At 47.8% G+C, this 23,470-nt stretch overlaps 1 protein-coding gene across 2 annotated transcripts in view; it reads right to left on the bottom strand.

Annotated features, from left to right (window-relative positions):
- Positions 1-1,705: 1,705 nt before the first annotated feature.
- Nf2 (neurofibromin 2) overlaps positions 1,706-23,470 on the bottom strand; it is an 88,176-nt gene continuing 66,411 nt past the window's right edge. Inside the window, exons 13-17 of one of the 2 annotated variants that reach the window (XM_021210163.2) lie at positions 22,458-22,563; positions 19,663-19,790; positions 17,285-17,450; positions 15,736-15,780; positions 1,706-3,873 (exon numbers count right to left, since the gene is read on the bottom strand). In XM_021210163.2, the coding sequence (XP_021065822.1) occupies positions 15,745-15,780; positions 17,285-17,450; positions 19,663-19,790; positions 22,458-22,563 (436 nt within the window). In that variant the 3' untranslated portion in view covers positions 1,706-3,873; positions 15,736-15,744. The remainder of the gene's footprint in view (positions 3,874-15,735; positions 15,781-17,284; positions 17,451-19,662; positions 19,791-22,457; positions 22,564-23,470) is intronic. The other variant, XM_021210162.2, reaches the window with a different exon arrangement.

Below are 23,470 nucleotides of genomic sequence, written 5' to 3'. Positions count from 1 at the left end.
AGCGCCTGTTTAAAAACAAAAGCAAGCCGGGCGGTGGTGGCGCATGCCTTTAATCCCAGCACTCAGGAGGCAGAGGCAGGCGGATTTCTGAGTTTGAGGCCAGCCTGGTTTACAAAGTGAGTTTCAGTACAGCCAGGGCCACACAGAGAAACCCTGTCTCAGAAAAAAAAAAAAAAAGCAAACAAAACCATTGCTTCTTCATGCAGTTACCACGGTTACATACCTGTACATTTTTTTTTTCTGAGAAACTGGAATACTTAAAAAACTTTTTGTTTTGGAATACTTTAAAAAATTTTTTATTGCACATTTATTGGGGGCTGGCATGCTCATGCTGTGATATTTGGTAGAGGGCAGAGAACAACTTGTAGGAGTGGGCTTTCTCCTTCCACTACCTCATGGGTCCTGAGACAATTTAACAACGTGCGCCTTTACCCACTGAGCCCTCGTGGCTTTAGAGTACTGTTTCCATTCTTCATCTCCCCAGGCCTTTAAAAGTATCATCGCCAACCACTTTTACAGAAGTGACAGAGGACCCTGGCCCAGGGTAAGGGCAGTGCTCTAGCTAGGCAGAGCTGATAAGGGAAGGCTGGCTCCCACCTCAGGGTTCTCAGGCAGTCCTGAAGTCTATCAGGCAGCAGGCGGCCAGGTGCTATTCTGGGGTCACCATTCCAATGAGAAATGGGCATCCGGTGGAAACAGGAGAGAAGCAGCGGGAGTCCTCTCTGAGTCAGAGAGAGACCTTGCTGTGCTGATAAACGCTCCCATAATTTGCTCCCACTGCCCTGCCACTACACTGATGGCTGAAGAAGCTTTCTCCCTCCAGGGCTGGGACTGCAGCCTCGGGATCCTGTCATAATGCAGTAATGACAGGCTGCCAGGGAGCCCCACATGGCAGGGAGGGGCGGGAGAGCCCTCTCGCTGGAGAGGATGTCTGGGCTGTCTGTAGGGAGACAGGAGTGAAGGCAGTTGACTTTCTCTTCTCCAGTCTGCAAGGGATTAGATCAGACAAGTTTGCAGCAATCTCCTGCCGGTACCTTCTCCCCTTCTAGACTTGGGACCCCATGAAGGCTGGTGGGGCAGTCAGTCCTGTGGGACAGCTGCCAGGCGCTCCCTACTCAAGACACCCAAGGCAGAGGAGGAAGTGCTGGAGGGGGTCACAATGACAGCAGCGGACAGTGTGGCACTGGGATGCGAATGTCACAAGGAAGCATCAAGCTCCAACAGTCACCTGCCACACCACCACAACGCAGCATCCACAGCAAGATGCCAGGCAGAGCACGACAGGATGGGCCAGCCTGGACTACACAGTGTTTCAGAACAATGGAAGCATCAGGCAACATTGTCAGTTCCCTCTGCTGATGGAGATGCCAGGCTGTCAGTGAACAATCTGGGCTATTGGGGTGTCTTTTTAAAGTCAGGAAAAATACTAACTTCAACAGCCTAAAATGACCAGATAATACAGAGTGGTTTCCCTGATTTGACTGCCCAGGAAATCAGGCAACTTCTGGATGTTAGAACTAGCAATCTATGTCATCTAATACAAATGGAGGGCGGGGCCATTGTTTTGGTAAGACACAACTGTCTGTATTTCCAGTTCTAGATCTTCTGATCTCTGCAGGCAACAGACGTGCACAATGTACACATGCACACAAATATACATAAACCAATAAAGCTAAAAAAAAGTCAACGAAAGACTATAGCAGCTTAGAGTTTTTATTAAAACAATCACTTAAATTATAATCACCCCCAAACCCCAAAAAACCAGCTTCATGTTCTGGCCCTTAGGAGTGACAGGAGCCTCACATGAAGAGCTGTTTGATAATAAGAACAGGAATGGAAGCCCATGGGTACTGGCTTGGCCTCAAGGCACCTAGGAGAGTCTGGGTCCCTTGTGAAGGCTGCTTGCACTAGGGGCTTTGAGGCTCTGGCCCTGTTGGCAAGAACAGTTAGTCACTGTAACTGGGTGTCAGCCTCTGGGCTTTTTGAAAGTATGGGAGCACGAGAAACCTGTCTAGAAGATGATAAAGCAGTAAGTGAAGTAGTGTTCTGTAAGCCCACTGGTGTTGTCTAGCAAGGGTTGGCAGTGACCTCAGGTCAGAGTGCTGTGGTGGCTCAGGTATTGCCTCAGTCAGGGTATATGACCAGCCACAGGCAAGAGCAAGGCCTCAGTGTCCTGCACTGAGAGTGACTTGCTGTTTCAGTAGCAGGGTACCCCTGCCCATGTTTCAGAAGCCATTGAAACTAGAAAGAGCCAGGGTCAGGCCTCACTTTGGACTTCAGATGTTTCTTTTTGACTCTAAAATTGTCTATCAGAAAGAACCCAGCTACAGGCTCAAAGCAGGCTGGAGACATTCTGGGGACCTCATTCTCTCTCTTGAGGGGAGCTGAGGTACTTCTGAGTGGGAAATGGTTACACCCACCATTCCTCAAATACCAGGGCTCCCACATGGTTATGTAGCTTGGTATTTCCCAAATTTGAGATATAAAGTGTAGTTAAATTAAAAAACTGAGGCCTGGCATAATTGTTATAAACCAGCATCATTGTCTCGTGTCCCACGGCCATTGTGAGGTCAAGTGTACAGAGAGGAGGAAAGTCAGAGAGCAGTTTCAGGCCAGAGAAGACAGCTCAACCTCAGAGCCAGGGAAGACTTGGCAAATACTGGGGTGTCAAGTCAGCCTCAGGTTCCAGACTAGTGTTATCCCAGGTGCCCAAAGATGCTGAGGTGACCCTTGGGTGGCTGCCTATGACAAAGTGGCCTAATAACAGCCAGCCAGTGGGAACAAGGTGGTGTGCCTCAGTTTCTCAAAACCAAACTGTACTGTGAACATTCTATTCTATCGCTCAGCCCCTCAGCTCAGTTGTCCTCAGTTAATATATATCTGCTCGTGGACTGAGGCAGATCACCTGCTCGGATCGGTGACCCCAGTTACATAGATGATAGGCCCAATCATGGGAGTGTGTGAGGCACATGGAGATGGAGATGCTGCCTAGCATGGAGGCACCCCATAGTGTTAGCTTGTGTAACTCTTAGTGGCCTGATACCTCTGTCAGGCTCAGAAAAGGAGGGACAAAAAGGACACTGCTGGGTTCCCGGGGAAGACAAGGACAATGACAGTGAGGCCTACCTAGGTATTGAAGAGGATGATGGATGGGTAGTAGGGCTCTGGGGTTCCATGTGCTGAGTGGGAGGAGATGGAGGTCCTGGTCACAGCTGGGTTCCCAGGCACTCATGGGAATTTGACCGGGAAGCTCCTGGCCCACTACGGGCTCATGTACAGTGTCTCCCAGCAGCAGCTACACTGCCTCAGGTGAGCCTGGCTAAGGAGTCATCATTGCTGGTTCTGAGCTAAGCCAGTCCACATTTCTACCCTGTGCCAAGTCCTTGCTGTGGAGGGGAGGCCCGTCCCAGAAGCCCAGTAGGGAAGTGGGCAGCACCTGCGTGGTACATTTCAGACAGCCTCCACACCAGACTCCCAGAGCCGCTTCTCAACGTCAGTGGCACACATAGCGACACACCACAGTGCTTGGGGTGCAGGAAGGATGGCAGCCCACAACAAATATTTGAGAGAGAGAGAGAGAGAGAGAGAGAGAGAGAGAGAGAGAGAGAGAGAGAGAGAGAGAGAGAGAGAGAGAGAAGCAGGTATGCAGGCCAGGAGAACCCGAACACCTCGAGAAATGTCTATAGGGTCAGAGTGGCATGGGGCCCTCTACTCAAAGAGTTCCCAAACAAGCCAGCCCTCTACTGATGGTTCCTTTGGGGTCAGGCCCATCCTGTTGGTGTCAGGAGCAGCAGATGTGGCAGGAGGTGGCCGGGTCACCTGCTAGAGTTCTTCAAAGAAGGCCACTCGGGACTTGGCGCTCTGCAGAGTGAGCTGTAGAAAGAAGAGAAGAAGCTGAAAGAGCACTGGGTCTCACAGCACGGCCCATCCTGCTGCTGGGAATGACCTCAACGGTGGCTTGGGTGACAGAGAAACCTGCCCAATAGATGCTCAAGATACTAGTGGTCAAGCCCAGATGAGGGTTCAGATTTATTCCAAGATTCAAATGCAAAATGACAGATGACATGCCAGTAAGGATGGCTGGTGGACAGAGATGCATGTGAGCAGAAAACGTGTCCATAACAACCTTTTCCCAGAGTGAGTCTAGTTTGTGACTCTCATGTTTCTCTGGCTCTGAACCACCAACTCCCATCCTTCTGTCTGTACTGCACCAGCTCTCTGGGCTGAGACCCGGGCTTGACACCATGGCCTTAGGCAAAGTGGGCCTGTATCAGATGAAAAGTTTGTTCTCTCTGCTCCTACTTCTGGGTGACTCCAAAGAGACTTGCCCATGGCCTGGAAGCTGAGACCAGACTCTCCTCCTATGAATGACAGGCTGGAGTAGGGCAGGTGTACTGGGCAGTGCCTGGCAGGTCAGGAGGACACCACCTAGAAGGGAGCAGAGGCAGATATGCCTCCCCAAGCTCCTGACCCTGGGGCTGTCTCCCCAGCCTCTCCTCAGATAGAAGCATCTGGCATAGGCACCTATGTCAAGCTGCCCCTGAACTGGCTGGTGCCCTTGGAGCGAGATTCTATGTTCTTGATGCAGCCCCAGGCCTTCCCAGAAAGGAGTGTGTGTGTCAGCAACTGCACACTGTCCATCTTCACCCCCCCCCCCATGTTCACCTTAGTGCTCAGCTCGGAGTGGGAGAACAGATTATGTTTATTGAGTGGATTGAATAAGAAATGGGCCACAGTTGAAACTAAATGGAAGACACGAGGCTGCTGTTTCCATTGCGGCTCGCTGAGTGGCCTCAGTAAACACCCCTGCTGTCTCTGAACCTCACTCCTCTGGTGGAAAGCAACGGGACAGGCTAGCTGCTCTGGTCCTTCGGTAGTCTCTGATTCTGAAAAGTCTACAGTACTTACCAAAGCTCTACAAAGGGCAGGAGAGGGAGACTGTGAACCCACTTTACCATCAAAAGACAGGCAGCATTAGTGTGCTCAAAAACGAGACAGCTTGAGAGCCGACTCTTTAAATCCTGCCAAATCTTTTGGCCTTGAAGTTCCCAACTAACAAGCTGAATGCAAGGAGGCATCTGAGCTGTTTTCTTCGGCAGAATCAATTCCAGAAACTCCATGGAAGCCTAGCTCTGCCAGGAGTGGAGAGAGCTTTTCTTTGCCGAGGCAAACACCCTCCAGACGAGAACTGCATTTGGCTGGGTCTCTCCTGCAGTGGCAGCAGAGAGGGGCCAGTCGGGGTGCGCCTTGTGATGATGAGGACCAGGGTAGTAAAGGAGAAGATGGCGCCAGAGATCTAGGACAAAAATCCTCTCCGGGAAGGGTTTGAATCCAAAGGTGTCCCCACAGTTCTGGGACAACCTCAGGAGGTTTCTTGGGATAAGGAGCCTGCACGCAGGGACAGGACATACCCATAGTGAGATGGGTATGAAATGTTGGCACAGCGTGACTTAAACCAACTGTGACATGGGATGATGCAGCACTTTCTCATAGGGTGGCAGAGAAAATGCTAGACACCCACTTGGCTCACGCTGAGGGCTCATCAGGTATCATTCCTAACGGTGGCATCAAACCCCGTCTAGGGGAAACAGTCCTGGTTAGGATAAGACTCAGGCAGAAGGGCCATGAACTGTGCCAGTCTCTGAGTCAGGATAGACAGTGCCCTGAGAGGCCTGGCTACTTCCCCAGGCAGGACGCCCAGGCAATGGGGGCCTCTGAAAGTCTCTTTCCTGTTTCAACAATGTTGGCTCCAAGAATTCCTGGATCCACTACCCAAGCATGTTGGCTGTCTCCTCAAGGTGCTTGGGGAGGGTTTTGGCAACATCTGATTCCAGGTACTCAAGCATGAGCTTGTTAGGTGCAAAGATGCTTCTACCAGAGTCTCACCAGTGCTGCACTGCAAGGAGAGATGATATCTTCTCTCACCAGAAGGGGGTCTGTCCTCCGTGCAGAGGAAAGTACAGGCTGAGACTATGCAGGAGAGTGGCATTTCAGGGCCCCCAAGTCTCATAAAGCCACTGAATAGGGTAGCTGCGAGTCTCCTACGGTCACCACCCAGTTCAAAGGGAGGCCTGACAGACTATCCTACCTTCTGCCCTTACCACGCTGTTCTTGGCACTTCTAATTCCATCAGGGAACCCAAAGTCTGAGGAGTTTATAGTGTGTGCTCACCTCCCACTGCTGGGATGCTTCCAGTGGCCACCTCTGACTGCTCTCTCAGCAGTATCCTTTATCTTAAGACATCAAATGCCCTCCTCCTGGCAGGACTGGAGGGCAGAGTCACGCAGGAGGAAGGCAGACAGTGATTCAAGGGTATTTGGGGAGAAGCCTTGAGCTTCCTTTTTTAGTATGCACTCAAGGTACCTGCTGAGCCCCACGACGGAGGTGTTCCAGAGCCCAAGCTCTGCTACTCGTTTCTGTTGGCCGTGCTCCTGCTAGGCACTCTGTGGGCAAGCTGACCCATGGGATCTATTTCCACCTGCTGTCTCTGATACAGGCAAGGATCATTCTAGAAGACTGCTTCCTACACTTAGAGCTTCAAGCAGGAAGTACCCATGAAAGGAAAGGCTCAGGCTTAGAGAAAGTGGTGAGCCCTTCAACAAAGGTTCTGGGTCTCTTATGAGAGTCTCATATCCACGAGCCCACAACAACACTTGGGCTGCCCTGTTGCCCAGGGACAGGACTGGATCTCTATGCACACAGCACAGCAACACCTCTGTAAGATGCAGAGAATGCTATGGAGACGAGTCCACTAAGATTCCAGCCTCAGCTGAGGAGCTGGGGCATGGAGTTGCATCCCTTTAATTCCAGCACTTGGGAGGCAGAGGCAGGCAGATCTCTGAGTTTGAGGTCAGCCTGTTCTACAGAGTGAGTTCCAGGACAGCCTGGGCTATACAGAGAAACTTTGTCTTAAAAAAAAACCAACCAACCAAAGACCCCAGTCTCTAAAAGAATCCCGGCCATGATGTTCATGTGCACCCTTTGGTTATGGAGGTGGATCCCTTAAATGTGGGGTGCAGAATCTCAAAGTGTTCACGTGTGCTTTTGGCTGTGAAGCTGCATCATCTGAATGTGGGGTGCAGTACCTCCGTGGTTGTGGAGGCAGACTCCTTTAATGTGGGTGCAGGCTCTGCTCACACCACTAAGATACCTGGGAGACTAGACTGGACAAGGTATTCCATCAGGCAGTGAGACTGACATGCTCATCACATGGATACGCCACCAGGTCCCATGTTCCATGCTGGGTCAGTTCTGGGGCCTGCCTAGGTCTGGCGTCCCTACCTGAATCTACGAACAAGCTAGCTAGCACATGCTGCCCAGTGACCACTCTGTTATGCACAGACCTTCAAGACTCACACTGGATCCAGACAAGGTCAACACGGGCATCTGGACAGTCAGGCCTTGCTCCTTTGGGAAGGCCACAAGCCACGAGGAACTGGCTCAGAGTGCCCGATCCAATGGGCTCCTGCCAGCTCCTTCCGGAAGACGACTAAAAGAACATGCAGCCTCCTCACTAGGCACTAGGCTGACCTGCTGCTCTCTTCCAGCTGTCTCTTCACAACTGATTAGAACCAGCCCCGTGAATAATACAGGAGGAATTCAGTTCTCTCTTGACTGAACCGGCTGTTTGAGGCTGTCACTAATCCAATTCCAATTTGAAGAGACCAACTTCCTTTTCTTTCTCTGCAGTAGATCTATGTGGCTTTGTTTTAATCATATGGGCCTCTGATCTTCCTTCCCACCCCCACATATACAGACAGCCCCTGGAAGAACCTCCTTTCATTCTAGCCATAAATGACCAGGCTGTGGAAGGGAGGACAGGAGCCATTTAGCAAAGCAAGGCCGCCCTCTGCTCCCCAAACTATGCATTAAATGACAAAAATGGACAAACCATCAAATCTCAACACGTTTGGATTTGGGAGATACATCTGTTTCCATAACAGGACAGGCCTGCATACCAGCATTCCCAGTACTTGGGAGGCAGAGGCAGAGGCAGGCATAGTACAGCAGTCTTGAGGCCAGGCTGGCATAGAGAGTACCAGGCCAGCCAGAACCACACAGCAAGGCCCTATTTTAAATACCAAACCAAACCAAACAAATCAACAAAAGAGAAGAAGCTAAGGCAGGCACGTGCCTGTAATTCCAGCATGAAGGAGGCTGAGACAGGTGCATTCTAAATAGTTAATCCAAGGTTAGACAGTATAGACACTGTCCTAAAAAAAAAAAAAAAGATTGGGCCTGGGTCAGTGGTCAGCACTTGTCTAGCATGTTCAAGGTCTACGGTTCAATTAACATCACTGCAAATAAACTAAATATAAGAAAAAAAAAATTAGAGTTGCCAGAGATGCTGGTGGGAACCTTTAAATATCAGCACTAGAAAGGCAAAGACAGAAAGATCGTTGAGGCTCAGGCCACCCTGTCTCACACAAAACAAAACAAAACCGAAAGACTTCAGAAAGGTCCTGTCACCCAGCTGGTTTCCGCTCATCTCTCCGTGGATCTGCAGACTGAGCCGTCTCCTGCTCGCTCTAAGACATGGACTCGGTCAGGATGCTCCTGGGAGACAGCTCCAGGGCTGGTGGACCACAAGCCCAGCAGGCACCTATGACCAGTGTTGCCATCTGAGGGCCCAGGACTTAGGAGTCTAACTACTAGGGTTCTTCCAACATTGACTCCAAGAGCGCCCCCTGCTGGAAAACCCACTGTGAGACGGAAGACTGCCAACTCTCCCCATCTCTCCTCCAAAAGTCCTTTTGGGGGACCATTTCCCAGAGTGACTGAAGGGTAACAAAATGTATTCCAGCATGAAGCCTGCAGCAGCAAGGCCGCTTGATTAAGAATGAATTACACTTTCATCAGCACAGAAAGGAAATTGATTCACAAGGCTGTATTGTGACACTCTTGTCCTAATGCAAAAGGGAGTGGAGAGGCGGACAGGACAGAGCCACTTTGGTTATCAGTGGGGAGAAAGGAAGCTCTACAATTAAGCTGAAAGAACAAAACTAATCAGGGCACCAGGATTCCTTAAACTAGTCTCTGGGGGCCTCGCCTCAATCCACTCATCCCCAGGGAGAAGATGCAGGTGGGAGGGGGCCGCCTAATTCATTTTAAATAATAAGACCCACAGTGCCGAACCCATTTTAGATACTAACCTAATAACTCCCAGTGCTGAGACTCAGCTCGTCCCATAAAAATGCAGTGCAATTGAAATGCAAGCCCTAAAATCATGTTATACTTCCTCTTCGCTACTACATATTGAAAATGAAGGAGCGGGGGAGGGTGAAGATAGAAAAGGACATGCAGATTCTCTGGCACGAGGATCTGCAGGGAACAAGCAGACTCTGGAGCAGAAAGGTGACAGTTAGAGCCAGCACTAGCAAACTCAACATGATCTTTGTTTGGGGTGCGATAAACATTCCCCTTCCTAAAACCCCACGGAGCCAAGGTGGAAGTGCCAACAAAGGGAGGGCACCACTATAAACTGGGCACATTAAGCTTTCTGTAGTCTTGGTAGTATCGTCTTGCCCAAATGCTGTCTTCATGATGTGTGCATAGAAAGCTGTCCACATACATATCCCTAAACAGAAGTGAAATGAGAGGGCAACTCCATGCCAATAAACAAATCCAATTCCTTTATGAAGAAATTTGCCCAGGAAACCCATGGGGAATAGATCTGTATTAATCCTTAGAGACCCAATGCAGCAGCACCGTGCCTGGAAACGTCTGCCTGTGTCTCTGCCGCCCTAGGATGCTGGAAGGGCCTATTGCTACCGTTCTTCCAACTAACAAATGAACTCATCGGCCTGATTCACCTCGCTGGGCAGGTGGAGACCAAATGTGATCTACCAAGCACTCTGGGCAAGAGCCTTAAGAAAGGTTCAGATATACTGATGCTTCTTTTAAACTGCCAATCTCCAAAGAGAAATCACGGCAAGCCTCATAAGAACAGAACTTGGAGCCTGCAGAATGAGTTTGCATCCCAGCTATTCCCTCCCACTGTTGCAGCAACAAATCAGGTGCCCTGGGAGCGCTGCGCTGAAACGAAACATATCTTCAGAGCCAAGGGGCCAAATGGAATGTTTTACTGCATCAAATAAGGCCCAATAATGGCCACAGGCACTTTCAAATAGCCATAAAACATCTAGGCCACAAGGCAGGGCTCACAGGCGCAACACTTCCCAAAGCAAACTCTTTACAGTGGAAAGCTTCCTCACCCTGTAGTCTTAGACAGTGGCTGGCTGACCCTTCTATCTGGATTTACCAGAAAAAAAAGCAAGAAAACCAAAGCCCTTAGCAGCCACAGGACCCTTGAAAACTCATGTGTTAGGAATAGCTTTTCAGAGTGAGCCCACAGGATGGCAACCAAGAAAAGGCCTCTCTTTAAATCTTACTTTACATATACGAATGTTTAGCCTGAATGTGTGTCTTTGTACTATATATGGGCACCAGGATGTCCTATCCTCTGGAGCTGTGGCTACAGATGGTTTTGAGCCACCATGTAGGTGCTGGAAACCAAACCTGGGTCCTCTGAACCAGCAGTCAGTACTCTTCAATGCTGAGCCATCACTCCAGCCCGAAGAGGACCTCTTTTCAGACCAGCTCTCAAGCCAGAAGTGGTGATAATGACTTTAACCCCAGCACTCAAAAGGCAGAGGCAAGTGGATCTCTGAGTTTGAAGCCAGCCTGGTCTACAGAGTGAGTTCCAGGACAGCCAGGGCTACACAGAGAAACCCATCTCAAAAGACAAAACAGACCAGTTCGTAAGGCTTCCGTGTGGTTCCATGGAGCCTGGGAGCTGAAAGGGTCCTGGATCAATGTAGTTTCTTCTGGGTGTTCAGTGCTCACATCTGGCCTCGATGCTGCTCCCACCCCAGTTCTCTCCTCCTCTTCCCTGACTACAGCAAAGGATGGTCTTGGACTCTGAGGAGCCAGTATGCTGGCTTTTATGTCAGGACTGAGAATGTTGTACCAGGTAATGCCTGATTTCTAAAGCAACCAGGGTCACTCACCCACAGGTTTACAATGAAGACAAGACACATGAACTGTGCATTAAACTTCTTCGCAGCAATCTCTGAGACGGCCGTGTACACTAGAGGTAACCAGGGAGGCCCTGGCTACTTGTTTTAATTGAGGGAGATACCTTTCAGGCATATTCATTTTCTCCCTGTGATTTATCACTCCTCCAGGTGCCCAAAGTGTTCTATTTCATTTCACAAGCCCTGAATCTCCAAGGAGACTCTGCAGAAATTGAAGATGACATTAGACGTTTAGTCTTTCTGATCCAGGAGAGGCAGCTGGGCTCCCCATAAACGTCAAAGCTCTGCCTCTCCTGCTCCTCCACAGTGGGAAATACAGTCAAAACCATGTACAAATGAAGTGACCTTTCTCAGCTCCGCAACCCTCATAATTTCTCATCCGTCGAGTTCCTTTGAAATCCTCTGCTCTGTTGGAGGTTATAGGCGTGAAAATGATGATTGTTTGCTGGCTCTTGGGTCAACTCCAGATCAGGAGACTGAATTAACCATGTTGAGAGAGGTCTGGAGAGATGCCTCCGTGATTAAGAGTGGTGACTGTTCCTCCAGAGGACTGGGGTTTAACTCCCAGCACACACCCACAAGCAGCTCACAACTGTAATTCCAGTTCTAGGGGATCGATGCCCTCACACAGACATACATGGAACCAAAACACCAATGCATAAAAAATAAATAAACAATTAAAGAACCTTGAGAGAATGACAGGATGGTCCTGAAGTGTACCTGCTCCAAGATGTTTTCACCTCTAGAGTATGGTGGCTGAGCGAACACACACCTGGCTGTCACTGTCACCAGCACACCATGGCTCTGATGTGCAAACACTCAGGCCCTGTGTGCTCACTCAGCCGGATTGCTGGGTTCACTCTGTAACTCAGGGCTCAGATGCAGGGAACATGTGTCACTCCCCCGAGAATGAAGTGAATCCTGGTTCCCCAGGGCAGCTTGCTGACTGTCCTGCCACACCAGCTGTACTGATCACTAACTGGGAAAAGTGGAAAATGTAGGGATATCAGATCAGCAGGAGAAACAAATAAACAAAACAAACCCATAACCTTGCAGGTCCAAAGCAAACTGGAGGAGCCAGAAAAGCTAATTTTTTCACCTCCATCACATCACTCAACACACCTAATGCTCACCACCAGTGAGTTTAAAGCCATGTAGTGCAGCCCATGCTTCCTCCCTCATCACTGGTCCACAAGCGGATGCTGCTTTTCATGTTGTTAAACCCTCACTGTGCACTAAGTATCTCATGTGACTTCCCTCATTTAACCTCACAACAATCCTGGGGGCGGGAGAGAGGAGGAAAAGGAGGAGGAGGAGGGTATGGGACAGGGTCTCGCTGTATAGTCCTAGCCAAGTCCTGACACTTGCTCTGTGCTCCAGCTGGCCTGAAACTCACAAAGATCTACCTGCCAGGGATGAAAGTTCTGTGGCCTGAGTTCAAGGCCAGCCTGGTCTACAGAGTGAGTTCTAGGACAGCCAGGGCTACACAGAGAAACCCTGCCTCGAAAAAACAAAACAAAACAAAAAAGAAAAAAAAAAAAAAAAAAAAAAAAAAATCAAGTTTTGTGGCATTGCACAGGGCAGAATATTATGTTTCTGATACCTGTACTGCTGGGATCTAATGCACGGCCTCAAGCATGCTAGCAAGCACTCTTCCATTGTCCCCTTTCTTTATCCTGCTCTGTTACTGATGCTGGCCTTGAACTTGTGATCCTTTTGCCTCAGTCTCTTAAGACGTTGGTTTATACGTGTGAGCCATTGCCAGGCTTGATTTGTCCATGATTAATTCTTTACAGGTAAGAGTTCTCATTCATATCCTGCCCATCCTCCCCATCCCCCCTCCAGGTTTTTGAGACAGGGTTTTTCTTTGTAGCCCTGGCTGTCTTGAAACTTGCTCGGTAGACCAGGCTGGCCTTGAATTCAGAGATCTGCCTGCCCCTGCCTCCGGGGTGCTGGGTTTAAAGGTGTGTGCCATCACCACCTAGCTAAGAATTTTGTCTCCTAAGAAAGCAAAAAAAAAAACAAAAAACAAAAAAAAAAAACAAAAAAACAAAAAACAAAAAACAAAAAACAAAAAACAAAAAAAAAAAAAAAAACAACCAAAGGCTGGAGAGATGTCTCAGTGCTTAAGAATACTGGTTGCATTTCCAGAAGACTAGGGTTCAATTCCCAGCACCCATACAGTGGCTCACAATCATCTGTAACTCTAATTCCAGAGAATCTGGCATTAGGAGGTGTGGCCTTGTTGGAGGAAGTGTGTCACTGGGGGTAGGCATTTAGAGTTTTAAATGCTCAAGCCAAGCCCAGTGCTGTCTTCTGAAATGTTCAATTCTCAGCTACCTCTGAAAGTAAGCCAGCCCCAATTAAATGCTTCCTATGTGTTGCCATGGTCATGGCATCTCTTCACAGCAATAGAAAACCTCTCTAAGCAATCTCTCATCCCCAATGTCAAAATGGAGCCAACAGGTACACACACTTCCAAAATGAAGCCAATAGGTACACACACTTCCAAAGCCAGAAGGGACACTTTTCTGCTAGGCTAGCAATGGTTCAGACAGTAGTGGGAATGACTTGAGAGCCACCTCTACCCAGGAAGGTGACCATCAGTCATGGGCACTGGCCACTAGCCATAGAGACTGCCACTACCTAAGTAAATGAAACATTCTTCAGACTTCCTGTACAGCGAAATCCACCAGTATTTAGTTTAAAACTGCTGAGAGGAACTTGCATCACACTGAAAGACAAGTTCTTGCTTTTAGTAACCTTGGTTATCAGAATTCTTTTTTTAAAAAATTATTAATTAATTAATTAATTTATTTATTTACTATATGCAAGTACACTGTAGCTGTCTTCAGACACTCCAGAAGAGGGCATCAGATTTCGTTATGGATGGTTGTGAGCCACCATGTGGTTGCTGGGATTTGAACTCAGGACCTTTGGAAGAGCAGTCAACGCTCTTAACCACTGAGCCATCTCACCAGCCCCAGAATTCTTAATTAAATAGAGCCTAGCAATCTGTTTTGAAAACAACTGTCACATTAAGACATTCATGTGAGTGAATGAGTGAATGAACAAACAAATGTTTCCAAATACAGTCACTGGCTACTTGATGATTGGGCCATGCAGTGAGAGGTGTGGTGGTAGATGATCTTATCACTAAGGGAAAATCATAGACTAAGATGGCTGTGATGTCACTGGGTAATACAAACTTATAGACCCAGCACTGTGTACTCAATCTGTCATTGGGCACTTGGCATTATGAGGCTATAGGTCTAGAAACAACACAAAGATGACTAAAAAGGAAACCTCTCTTGTCTATAACAACTCAGTGAGAACTGATGATCAAACTTAGGACCCTGAAGACTACAAATATTGTATATCACACAACACAAAAGATGAACCCACATTCCAACGAAACTGCCTAATTATATGCCGGGGACATCTGATGCAAAGCAAGATTTTCCGCATGCCCTGCACTAACCAGAGTGCACGAAGCACTGCAGATCCACTTGGGTACTCTGGTGCCACGGGGTTACCATGTGGGCAGAGATTCACCTTTCCAATATCCTGTTTAGAGCACACGCTGCATGATGTCAGGGTAGCAGAACCAAAGTGGGCATGAAATGAAAAAAGTAGAAGTGCATTCACTCAGGCAGGCTCAAATGACAGTCATGGGTTCCTGGGGCCTGTGTAAACTCACATTTACCTGATAAAAGATGTACCTGGGACTTCACAGCTAACCTCCTTTGTGGGACAGTGAGCAAAGAGAAGGTTCAGAGTTTCTTTATTTGACTTGCAGTGAGGATGCTAAGGACACAGCCTATTCCTTTGTCAGAAATGTCAGAGGCATGCTGACATGGGTATGACTGGGGAATCAAGCAGTAATGGAAGGACGGTAACATTTAAATATTAGGCATGATAATCTTGTACTGCCTGGGCATATTGAAAGAATAATCTGTAATGCTTTTAATTAGTTGACTCAACACAAATGCTGCTAACTCCTCTCCTGGGTGTCTGCAATAGGACGGTTGCAGACAAGCTTGTCCATGCACAGCCCCTTCCATGTGGTAGGGGGACAGAAGCCAAAGTGGCCTTTAGAGCAGCCATGGGACATCCAACTCACTGCAACTGGCTTAAAGATGCACCAATGTTCTGTTTGCTGCCCTAGGAAAGAAAAGGGGTGTGCAGAGAACAGGAGGCTTGAGGAAAAAATGAGAATGAGTGACCACACCCAGAAGCCACCAGCTGTGATAAGTTTGCAGAGCGTATCACTATAGGGTAGGAGTGATCCTGAACAAGACACCAGTCTTAAAGCATCAGAATTGATTCCCACCTCCACGCCAGAGGCATCTATCAAAGGAGTATACCACCAAGAAGACAAAGGGCTTAGATTTGACTGGAAAGGGAGCCACGACTTTCCCCAACCCAACCAGTGACGTAAGGTAAACCAAGCAACTGGTCCTGCAGCCCCACGGCATGCTCTTCAGACTGAGGCAGCCTTCTAGGCCCTGGAGGTCTGGGCCCCCCAGGGTGGACAGCTGCTCTCACCCTCAAAGCATGCTGTGGCCAGGCCCTAGGCTTCCCTGCCCTCAGGAGGGCTCCGCCTGGCCCGAGGTCAGAGACAGGCAAGCTCATGCACGGGTTAGTACCACAGACGGAAGGACCAGCACCACAGACAGAATACCTGGGAATAACCTACTTTGAGGACTCAAATGCAGATAGGTCTTCTGCCTTGGGCTTGAGGCTAAATGAGCAAAATAAAATGAAAAAACAAAGACATACCCTGTGAAATCAAAATGTCACATGTGTCATTTGCAAAATGCTCAGAAATAGAGACAGTGACCTCAAGTGTACTGTAAAACAGTTTGAACAGTGGCCTCTCTGGTTTTCAGCTGTTTGTACCTGAGAGCCCAGTTCTCCACAGCAGCAGTGGCACAGGAGACTGCTCAGGATGCCAGGTGACAAGGAGGCAGGATGACGGGGCTGACTGGCTCACTAGCCAATCACATTTTAGCTTAAGAGCCTCCTCTTTACCCCCATCTCCCCCGCCCCCTTTATGAGACAGGGTCTTATATAATACAGGCTGGACATGAATTTTTGTTGCAGTCCAAAATGAGCTTTAATCCTCCTGCCTCCTCCTCCTGAGTTCTGTGGGTCACCATGCCTTGTTTTAAACTCCCCTCTGACATTTAATCATTTTGTTTGAAACAAGAAACCCAGAAGACAACAGGAGCCAGAGGGAAGAGGGTGTGGAGTGCGGTGATGCCTTCTCGACTTGGTGTCCACTGTGAAGTGCTAAGCAGAAGTAGGACTCCCAACTATACATCAGAAACGGCAGGGAGACTTAGGCTTCTTAGGATGTTCAGTGACAACTTAATCACTCAAGACAGAGACAGTCCTTGAGCTGCTTTACAGACTGGAACAAAGGGTGAAACTTAACCATATCAACTACCATCCAATCTCAAGGAACAGGAGTCAGGGTCTTATTCTGTAGCCCAGCCTGGCCTTAAACTTGCAATCCTCCTGCCTCTGCCTCCTGAATGCTGGCGTTAGCACCATGTGCCGCCACACCAATCCCTTTATAACCCCTGTTTTACAGGGCAATCAGCTAAAAGCAGAGCTTTCACTGCCCAGAAAATCTTTCTGCTTTGCTCAGATAGGAAATCTATACATTCTCGGGCTGATGAGATGAGTACTTAGTAACTTCTAAACACTAAAATGATGAGAACTCTAAATATCAGGAGAGAAAATGGGACTCTGTGAGCCTCATAAATAAGTCTCATCTTTTTAAACATTAAGGTTCTTTTATATACTTCCTTTTAAGTATTAAAGAAGTTGGAGATTCAGAATATGGTCTTACACAAAGACTGGAAGGGACTCCATTCAACAAGCCTCTAATTCCCTGTGAGTTCTTAATAAGTGAGGTAGCTCCTTGGGCATAAGTCCCCTTGACTTTAAAGACAGAATCACTTTAGTGCTCAGTGATAGATCAAAACCCATCCTCAAACAAGGATTCATCTCATCAGAGCTGTTAACATAAGCTCCACTTCCATCATGGTCATTGGCAGATTAAATTCTCTTTCTGTCAGGAGTTGAAAAATTCCCTTAACTAAGTACATGTTTAAAAAAAAAAAAAAAAAAGCCAATAGACAAGAGTTTAATGATTGGGCTCCTGAGGAAACTAGATGCCAACCTCACATTTCATTAATAAGTGTCCTGTTCAGCAAAACCCAGGAGAGTCCAGGTACCTTTTTAATGGTACTATGCTTGCTGCTGGTGCCGCCTCTGTCTGAGTTCTCGGTGTGCAGGATGTCCAAGGCTGTCTCCCTCTCTCTGAGTTTCAGGGCCTCAATCTCCGTCTTGAGCTCGTTGAGCTGCTCTTGCAGGTGCTTGCTCTTCTCCATGTACTCTACTCTGTGGCAACAAGAAACCGTGCGTCACGGCGGGGAAGACGGAGGCAGGAGAGGTGAGCCATAACTTAAAAGCTATTCAAAGTGGCAGCCAGGAGCTGAAGTCTGGGCTTCACACCTCAACTTGGCCACTCAGAAGCCAAGGGAGCTTGGGCTATCCACTAACTATGCTATGAATCTCTTTCCCCATCAGTTCAATTGGGATGATAATTACAGGGCCTCTGGTCAGGAAGAAATAAAGTGTAGGAAGAAAGCCCTGTATAAACTTTCAGAGTGCTCTACAAATAACCCTGCCACAGACAGCTTTTGGTTCTGTATGAAAAATCTCAGCACACAAGCCTCCTGAGCCCCAGCTACTCTTCTGCTTCTACCCTTTGTAAAGCAGTGAAGCAGTCATCCCTGCCAGTAACCACATCTACTCTCCCACTTACTCTGAAACCTTCAGAAAAAGATGGCAGACACTCACTCAGCCACCATCTGGAAGAAGTATATCTCCACTTTCACCTGAAGAGGTTCAAGTGTTTAAGTACAGGAGCAAGAACAGAAAACTATGTAACACTACCATATAATCATTCAGAAGGAATTACTGCAGCCACTGATGGGCTCTGCCAGCCTGCACAGAAAAAAGGGCCATGGGTTGAGTGTCTGTGTCACCTCCACTCACATGCTGCAGCCCTGGGAAGTGAGGAGGTCATCAGCTCATAATGGGATTTATATCCTTAAAAAAGAAAAAAGAAAAAGAAAAAGACTCCACAGGCAAATACAAGCACACGGTGAGAAGTTGCCATCTACAAACCAGGAAGAACACTCTCACTAAACTCTGAGTTGACAATGCCTTGATCTTGGATTTCGAAGTTTCCTGAACTATGAGAGGTAAATTTCTGTTGTTTATAAGCTTTCAAGCCCCTGGTATTTCATTATAATAGCCAAACACACTGAGACAGTAAGAAAATACAAACTATAAAAAACCAAGACCCAGAACAGGATGTGGCCTTATTCTGATCACAACCACATAAACATGCACATCTGGACGAGATGGAGCTCAGATGGACACTCAGCAATAGCTCAGGATCATCAGCTTCTTAGCTGTTCTCAGTATGAGGGATCAAAGGAGGTTAGCTTGGTTCATAGTGGTTCATGCTGGCCTCCAGAGAGCTATTCTGAGAGGACCAGAGAGAGTAAGGGGTTTCGATCCTTGTCCTGTTTCTTATCAGCTATGCGATGCTGGATGAACTCATCAAACTAAGTCTATTTTCTTTTATATAACTGGAACACTAAAATGTTTTTTGGAGTCTGGGCCTCAATGCAGTCCCGGCCAGATGTGAATCTGCTATGTAGCTGAAGATAATCTTGAAATTCTGATTCTCCTACCTGTACTTCTTGAGTACTAAGATTACTGGTGTATACCACCATGCCTGACTTATACTATGTTAAAGGTGTATGTCAGACAAGCACTCTATGAACTAAGCTATATTCCCAGTCCCTAAACCCTGCTTTTGATTCCAGTGGGATGTTTGTTAATTAGTGTGAATGAGACAAACACCAAAAAGCTACATGGAGACACGGGTGTCAATCCATGGTGTCACTGTGATCTCTGCCAGCTGTAGCACTATTGTTTACTCCTGGCTCAAGAAATGAGAGTGATCTTACTTAAGATTTCGACTACAATGGGACTCCACCTCTCCATCTATGCTCCACTTCTGCTGACCACAAAGTGAAGGGAGAGCATGTGACGGAAGTGGCTGTAATCTGGCTGGGCAGAAATTTGACTTGGGGTCACCAGCATAGGATTACTGGTCTCCCCTGGCCCCTGGCTTTGCTCAGCCTAGGAATTTTTTTTTTTTCTTCTTTTACCTTTGTTCTAGAACCACTGCTGAAGAAAGAACATGACCAGAAGAAAACTGTATTTTAATACTGTGCGAACAACAGTCTAACTTGGGACTCGATACAAGCCAGTCCTATTTTTCAGTCAAGGTTTAAAACATTATAAATTTCAGGCTCTCATCTTAATCAAGTGTTAGTTTTATCCTGATACCTTGACTGTTGTCTTGATCTGTTGTCTTTAATTTTTAATTAGGAACTTTGTTCTCCAGTGGGTGACAACAAAGCAAACCTTTGCAGGAGTAATGACTGGCTGCTGCTGTGACCTGTGCCTCTAGGCCAGATCCACTCACTCATGCTCATGACTGACCCAGCAGGCCACAGAAGGTACATACTTTTCTTTCTCTATCTCCATGGAAAGTCGCTTCATGTCCGTATCCTTGAAGTCGAATGACAAGCTGTCACCAACAATGTCGAAGCTCGGTATGTCAGGAGGCAGTGGTGGTGGGATTGGGTTCACGGGCTGTCGGTGAGAAAGCTCCTGTTAAGATGCTTAAATTACACAGGACAGAGCCCTCTACAGTCAATACTGCCAGGTAAGTGGTCCCAAAGCAACCACAATCAGACAAGTCACCCTTCTCTCCTCAAACCTCATCATTTCTACCGTTCTGTGAATCAAACACAAACTTTCACTCAGCTTCTCATTTAGGAAGCTCAGTTAGGCACTAGGCTAGGAGTTGAAACACAGGAAGACAGGCTTCCTGGCTCTAAGCAGATCAAAGTCTTGTTCAGGAAGCAGATGTGTTTGCAAATCCTCATAGTTAAGTAAGATGAACATGAGCCAAAGGAGGGACAGGGCATATGAGGTTAAAGGGATCTGCCAGGGTACTACTTTCTTGGGATCCGTGAAGGAGCCAAAGGAGAAAGGTGCCAGGCAAGAGGCATGCTGGTAGACAGGGCAGAGAGGGTCCATCCAAAGCACTGGGCATCTCAAGTGCCCTGTGGGGTGACTGGTAAGAGACTGGCTTCAGGTCACAAAGGCTTAGATTTGCAATACAGAGCCAGACGAGTGCTTGAAAGGTGAAATCAGCTGACTTGTTTTCAGGATCTTCTCACTCCAGAACAAAAGGTCACCTAACCTACAGCCCCTACCTACCTCTCTAGTGTCCCTCATTATTTGTCCTGTTAAATCATAAACAGTACTGCATATTATCCCACACGGAGCATGCATCCTTTCTTTTCCTCCTTGCCACCCTTCTCTCTCTGCCTCCTTCCTTGTCATTTTCTGTGACATTAGAGATGTGCCACATGGCCTGAGCTGGTCTCAAACTGGTGAGGCTTCTGTGGTAGCTTTCTGAGTGCTAGGACTGCAGGTATGGTCGAAATGCCCAGCAAGGTCTCCATTCCCCTTTCAAAGTTCTCAACTCTTCCAGTCTCTCAGCAAAGCCCTTTGAGCCCCCTCACCCTCTACCCCGAGAAAACAGCTGCTCATTCCCTCTGCAGTTCTCAGCATGGTGTGCACATGGCTGCCCCGGCCCTTTCCTCAGTCCCACACTGCAGAGATCCCTCATGGGTCTGTCTTTTACTGAGTCTGGGACAGTGTTTGGAAAGGAACAGAACCTCTCAGCCTTTATTTATGGCAGTGAGGTCTAAGGTAGGATATATGGAGTGTGTCAAGTGTGCCCCTGAGCAGGATATCTAGGTCCTACATACACTGTTTTCAGGGATGAATTCTGGGTAAATGAGAGAGTCTGGTATGTGACATTTCATCAAGCTGGACAGTTATAATCTATAGGTCTATTTACCTTATACTTCAGAAAAATTCCCAGAAAGGAAGAACATTAGCTGTTACCCTTTTAATGAGAGCAGAAACTGGCACACCCTCTTTGGCAGGTGGCACAAGTGAGTATCTGACCTCACAGGTCTAGGAAAACTGTCATGTCTGTGTGCAAAAATTTGTGTTCAGGGATGTTCAGTGCAGTTGTGTTCAAAACTGCTACAGAAAATACACTAAGTACTCATCTATAGGGATTGGCTAGCTGAATTACAATCCACCCATATGACATGATATGATTAAGGCTCTGGTGTGCTCTCCTCTGGGAGACATTGCTAAGGGAAAGTGCAAAAGGAAGAGCAGTTTCTAAGTTTGCTCTAATAGCTGTTTGTTTTAGACACATGTATTTCAGGTGCATAGCCCAGGTTAGTGCTCAGACTAACACAGTCCCAGCTGTCACCTGACTGTGACCATCTGAGTGAACTTGAGAGAAGACATGCGCCTGATTAATACACCATGCCCAAGAGACAAATCATGGTGTTTGGAGTTATCTGTTGCCCAGGAATAAATAACAAGGACACAAGGCAAAAGCAAACTGCTCACATTCCCCCATCTCAAACCCTGGGCTCTTAGTTTTTGTGTCCTGAATGCACCTGTGCCATATGTGAATGTACCACGTGTACAAATGTACAGTGTGTTTGTCATGTATACAACTACTCAGTATGTGTGTAGCATATGTGTAAATGGGTTATGTGTCTGTGCTGTGAATACACTCTGTCCTTGCCTCTCTTCCCTGCCCGGCAGGGAACGCTGCTCTTCTGCAGAAGTCAGTCATGCCAAGCCTTTCCTGCCTCCAAGGCTGGGCTGTGATCTGGGCATATCTGTCAGGATTTCCAATTGGTGATATTATATGGATAGAGAAGAAGTTAGCAAAAACTTTGCAGCGTGGAATGTACAGAAGAAAGGAAGGGGAACAATGTCTACTTATGATCCCACTTAGTCCAAGTCAGACCCCCCGTCCCAAAACTGAGGTTGACAGCTGGTTCTGGCATAGTAGCAATTCACTCCGAGTTGTACAGGTAGTCCCTTCACAGAACTACAATGCAGCATATAGTATATACCGACAATTGAAGATCATGTTTAGCTTGACAGCAGGGAGCTAGACAGCAAATTCCCTTGAAGGTAGAGCCTATAGCGTAGTCCTAACACTCTAGATCTGGAAAGGGTTATCTAAGTGACAAGAGGGGCAACTGACTAGTCAGCCTAAAACGAAATGGCAGACCAGGAGGATCCCATCCAGGCCCTGAATTTGCTTTTCACTCCAAAGGCACTGTGAGGTAAACTAAAGGATTTGGAGGCTTAGGAAAGCTGCCAGACCAAAGCAGCCAAGAGCTGCCAGACTGAGCCCAGGCTCACTGGATAGGTAGGCTTGGTGGCGATTTCTAAGAGCTTCTGCTTAGCTCTTCGCTCTGCTTCTCGGGCTTCTTGCAAGTCTTGCTTTAACTGATCAGCCTCCTTGGCCCTGCAAGGAATGAAAAAGATGTCAGCTCCACAGAAGGGGACAGGGAGACAAGTAGACACTTACCTCCAGAGCAAGGACCTGGATTAACCCTGTACATGGCACTGAAAAAGGCACAGAGCAAGGACACTGTGACAGGCACATTTATAGGAAGCCAGAACTTCTAAAGAACAAAAAGTATTCCTGAGAATACTCAAAGGAAAAGCTAGACTGGAATATGGGATTGCTGGTTGGTAACAACCAAACTGGCACTTCTGCAAGCCAGCACCGTTCAATAGTTTGTGCCTGTGGTGCCAGCTGCCTCAGAGGCTGAGGCAGGGAATTACTTATGCCAAGGAGTCAGCCTGGGCAACACAGGCAGATGTAATGTCAAAATAACAAAAGTAACAAGTGTGGTATCCAATGCCTTTAATCCCAGCACTCCAGAGGCAGAGGCAGGCAGATCTCTGAGTTTGAGGCCAGCCTGGTCTACAAAGTGAGTTCCTGGACAGCCAGGGCTACATAATAACATCCCGTCTCAAAAAAAGTAACATGAACAACAACAAAACAAGTGGAGAGGCTGTAGAGTGGGCAGGACCCAGAGGTGCTCTGCTTGTTTCTGGGTGAAGAGTGGCTGAGCAGAGAAGAGCATCCCAAAGCCTACACTGAGGGCATCGTGCGCCTTACACAGGGCCACACAGGGCAGATCGTGAACAAATTGCTTCTTCATGCCCCAGCCAAACACTTGTAGGCCAAGTACCCCTTCCTTGGGCAGGAAGAAGTGCCATCACTGAAGGTATCTGTGCTTTGGTGCAGAACCCTGTTCTATGGGTTAGGAGCAGCATGCAAAGCTTGTCCGCAGGTCTAGCCCTAGAAATGGGACCCATGCACAGAAAGGAGCTGGGGTGGGCAGGCATCAAGGAACCACAGT

This window comes from Mus pahari, chromosome 13 (assembly GCF_900095145.1).
Source record: "Mus pahari chromosome 13, PAHARI_EIJ_v1.1, whole genome shotgun sequence".
Classification (NCBI taxonomy): Eukaryota; Metazoa; Chordata; class Mammalia; order Rodentia; family Muridae; genus Mus; species Mus pahari.
The sequence above is the reverse complement of the archived record's forward strand: the minus strand, read 5'-3'. Positions and strand labels throughout refer to the sequence as shown.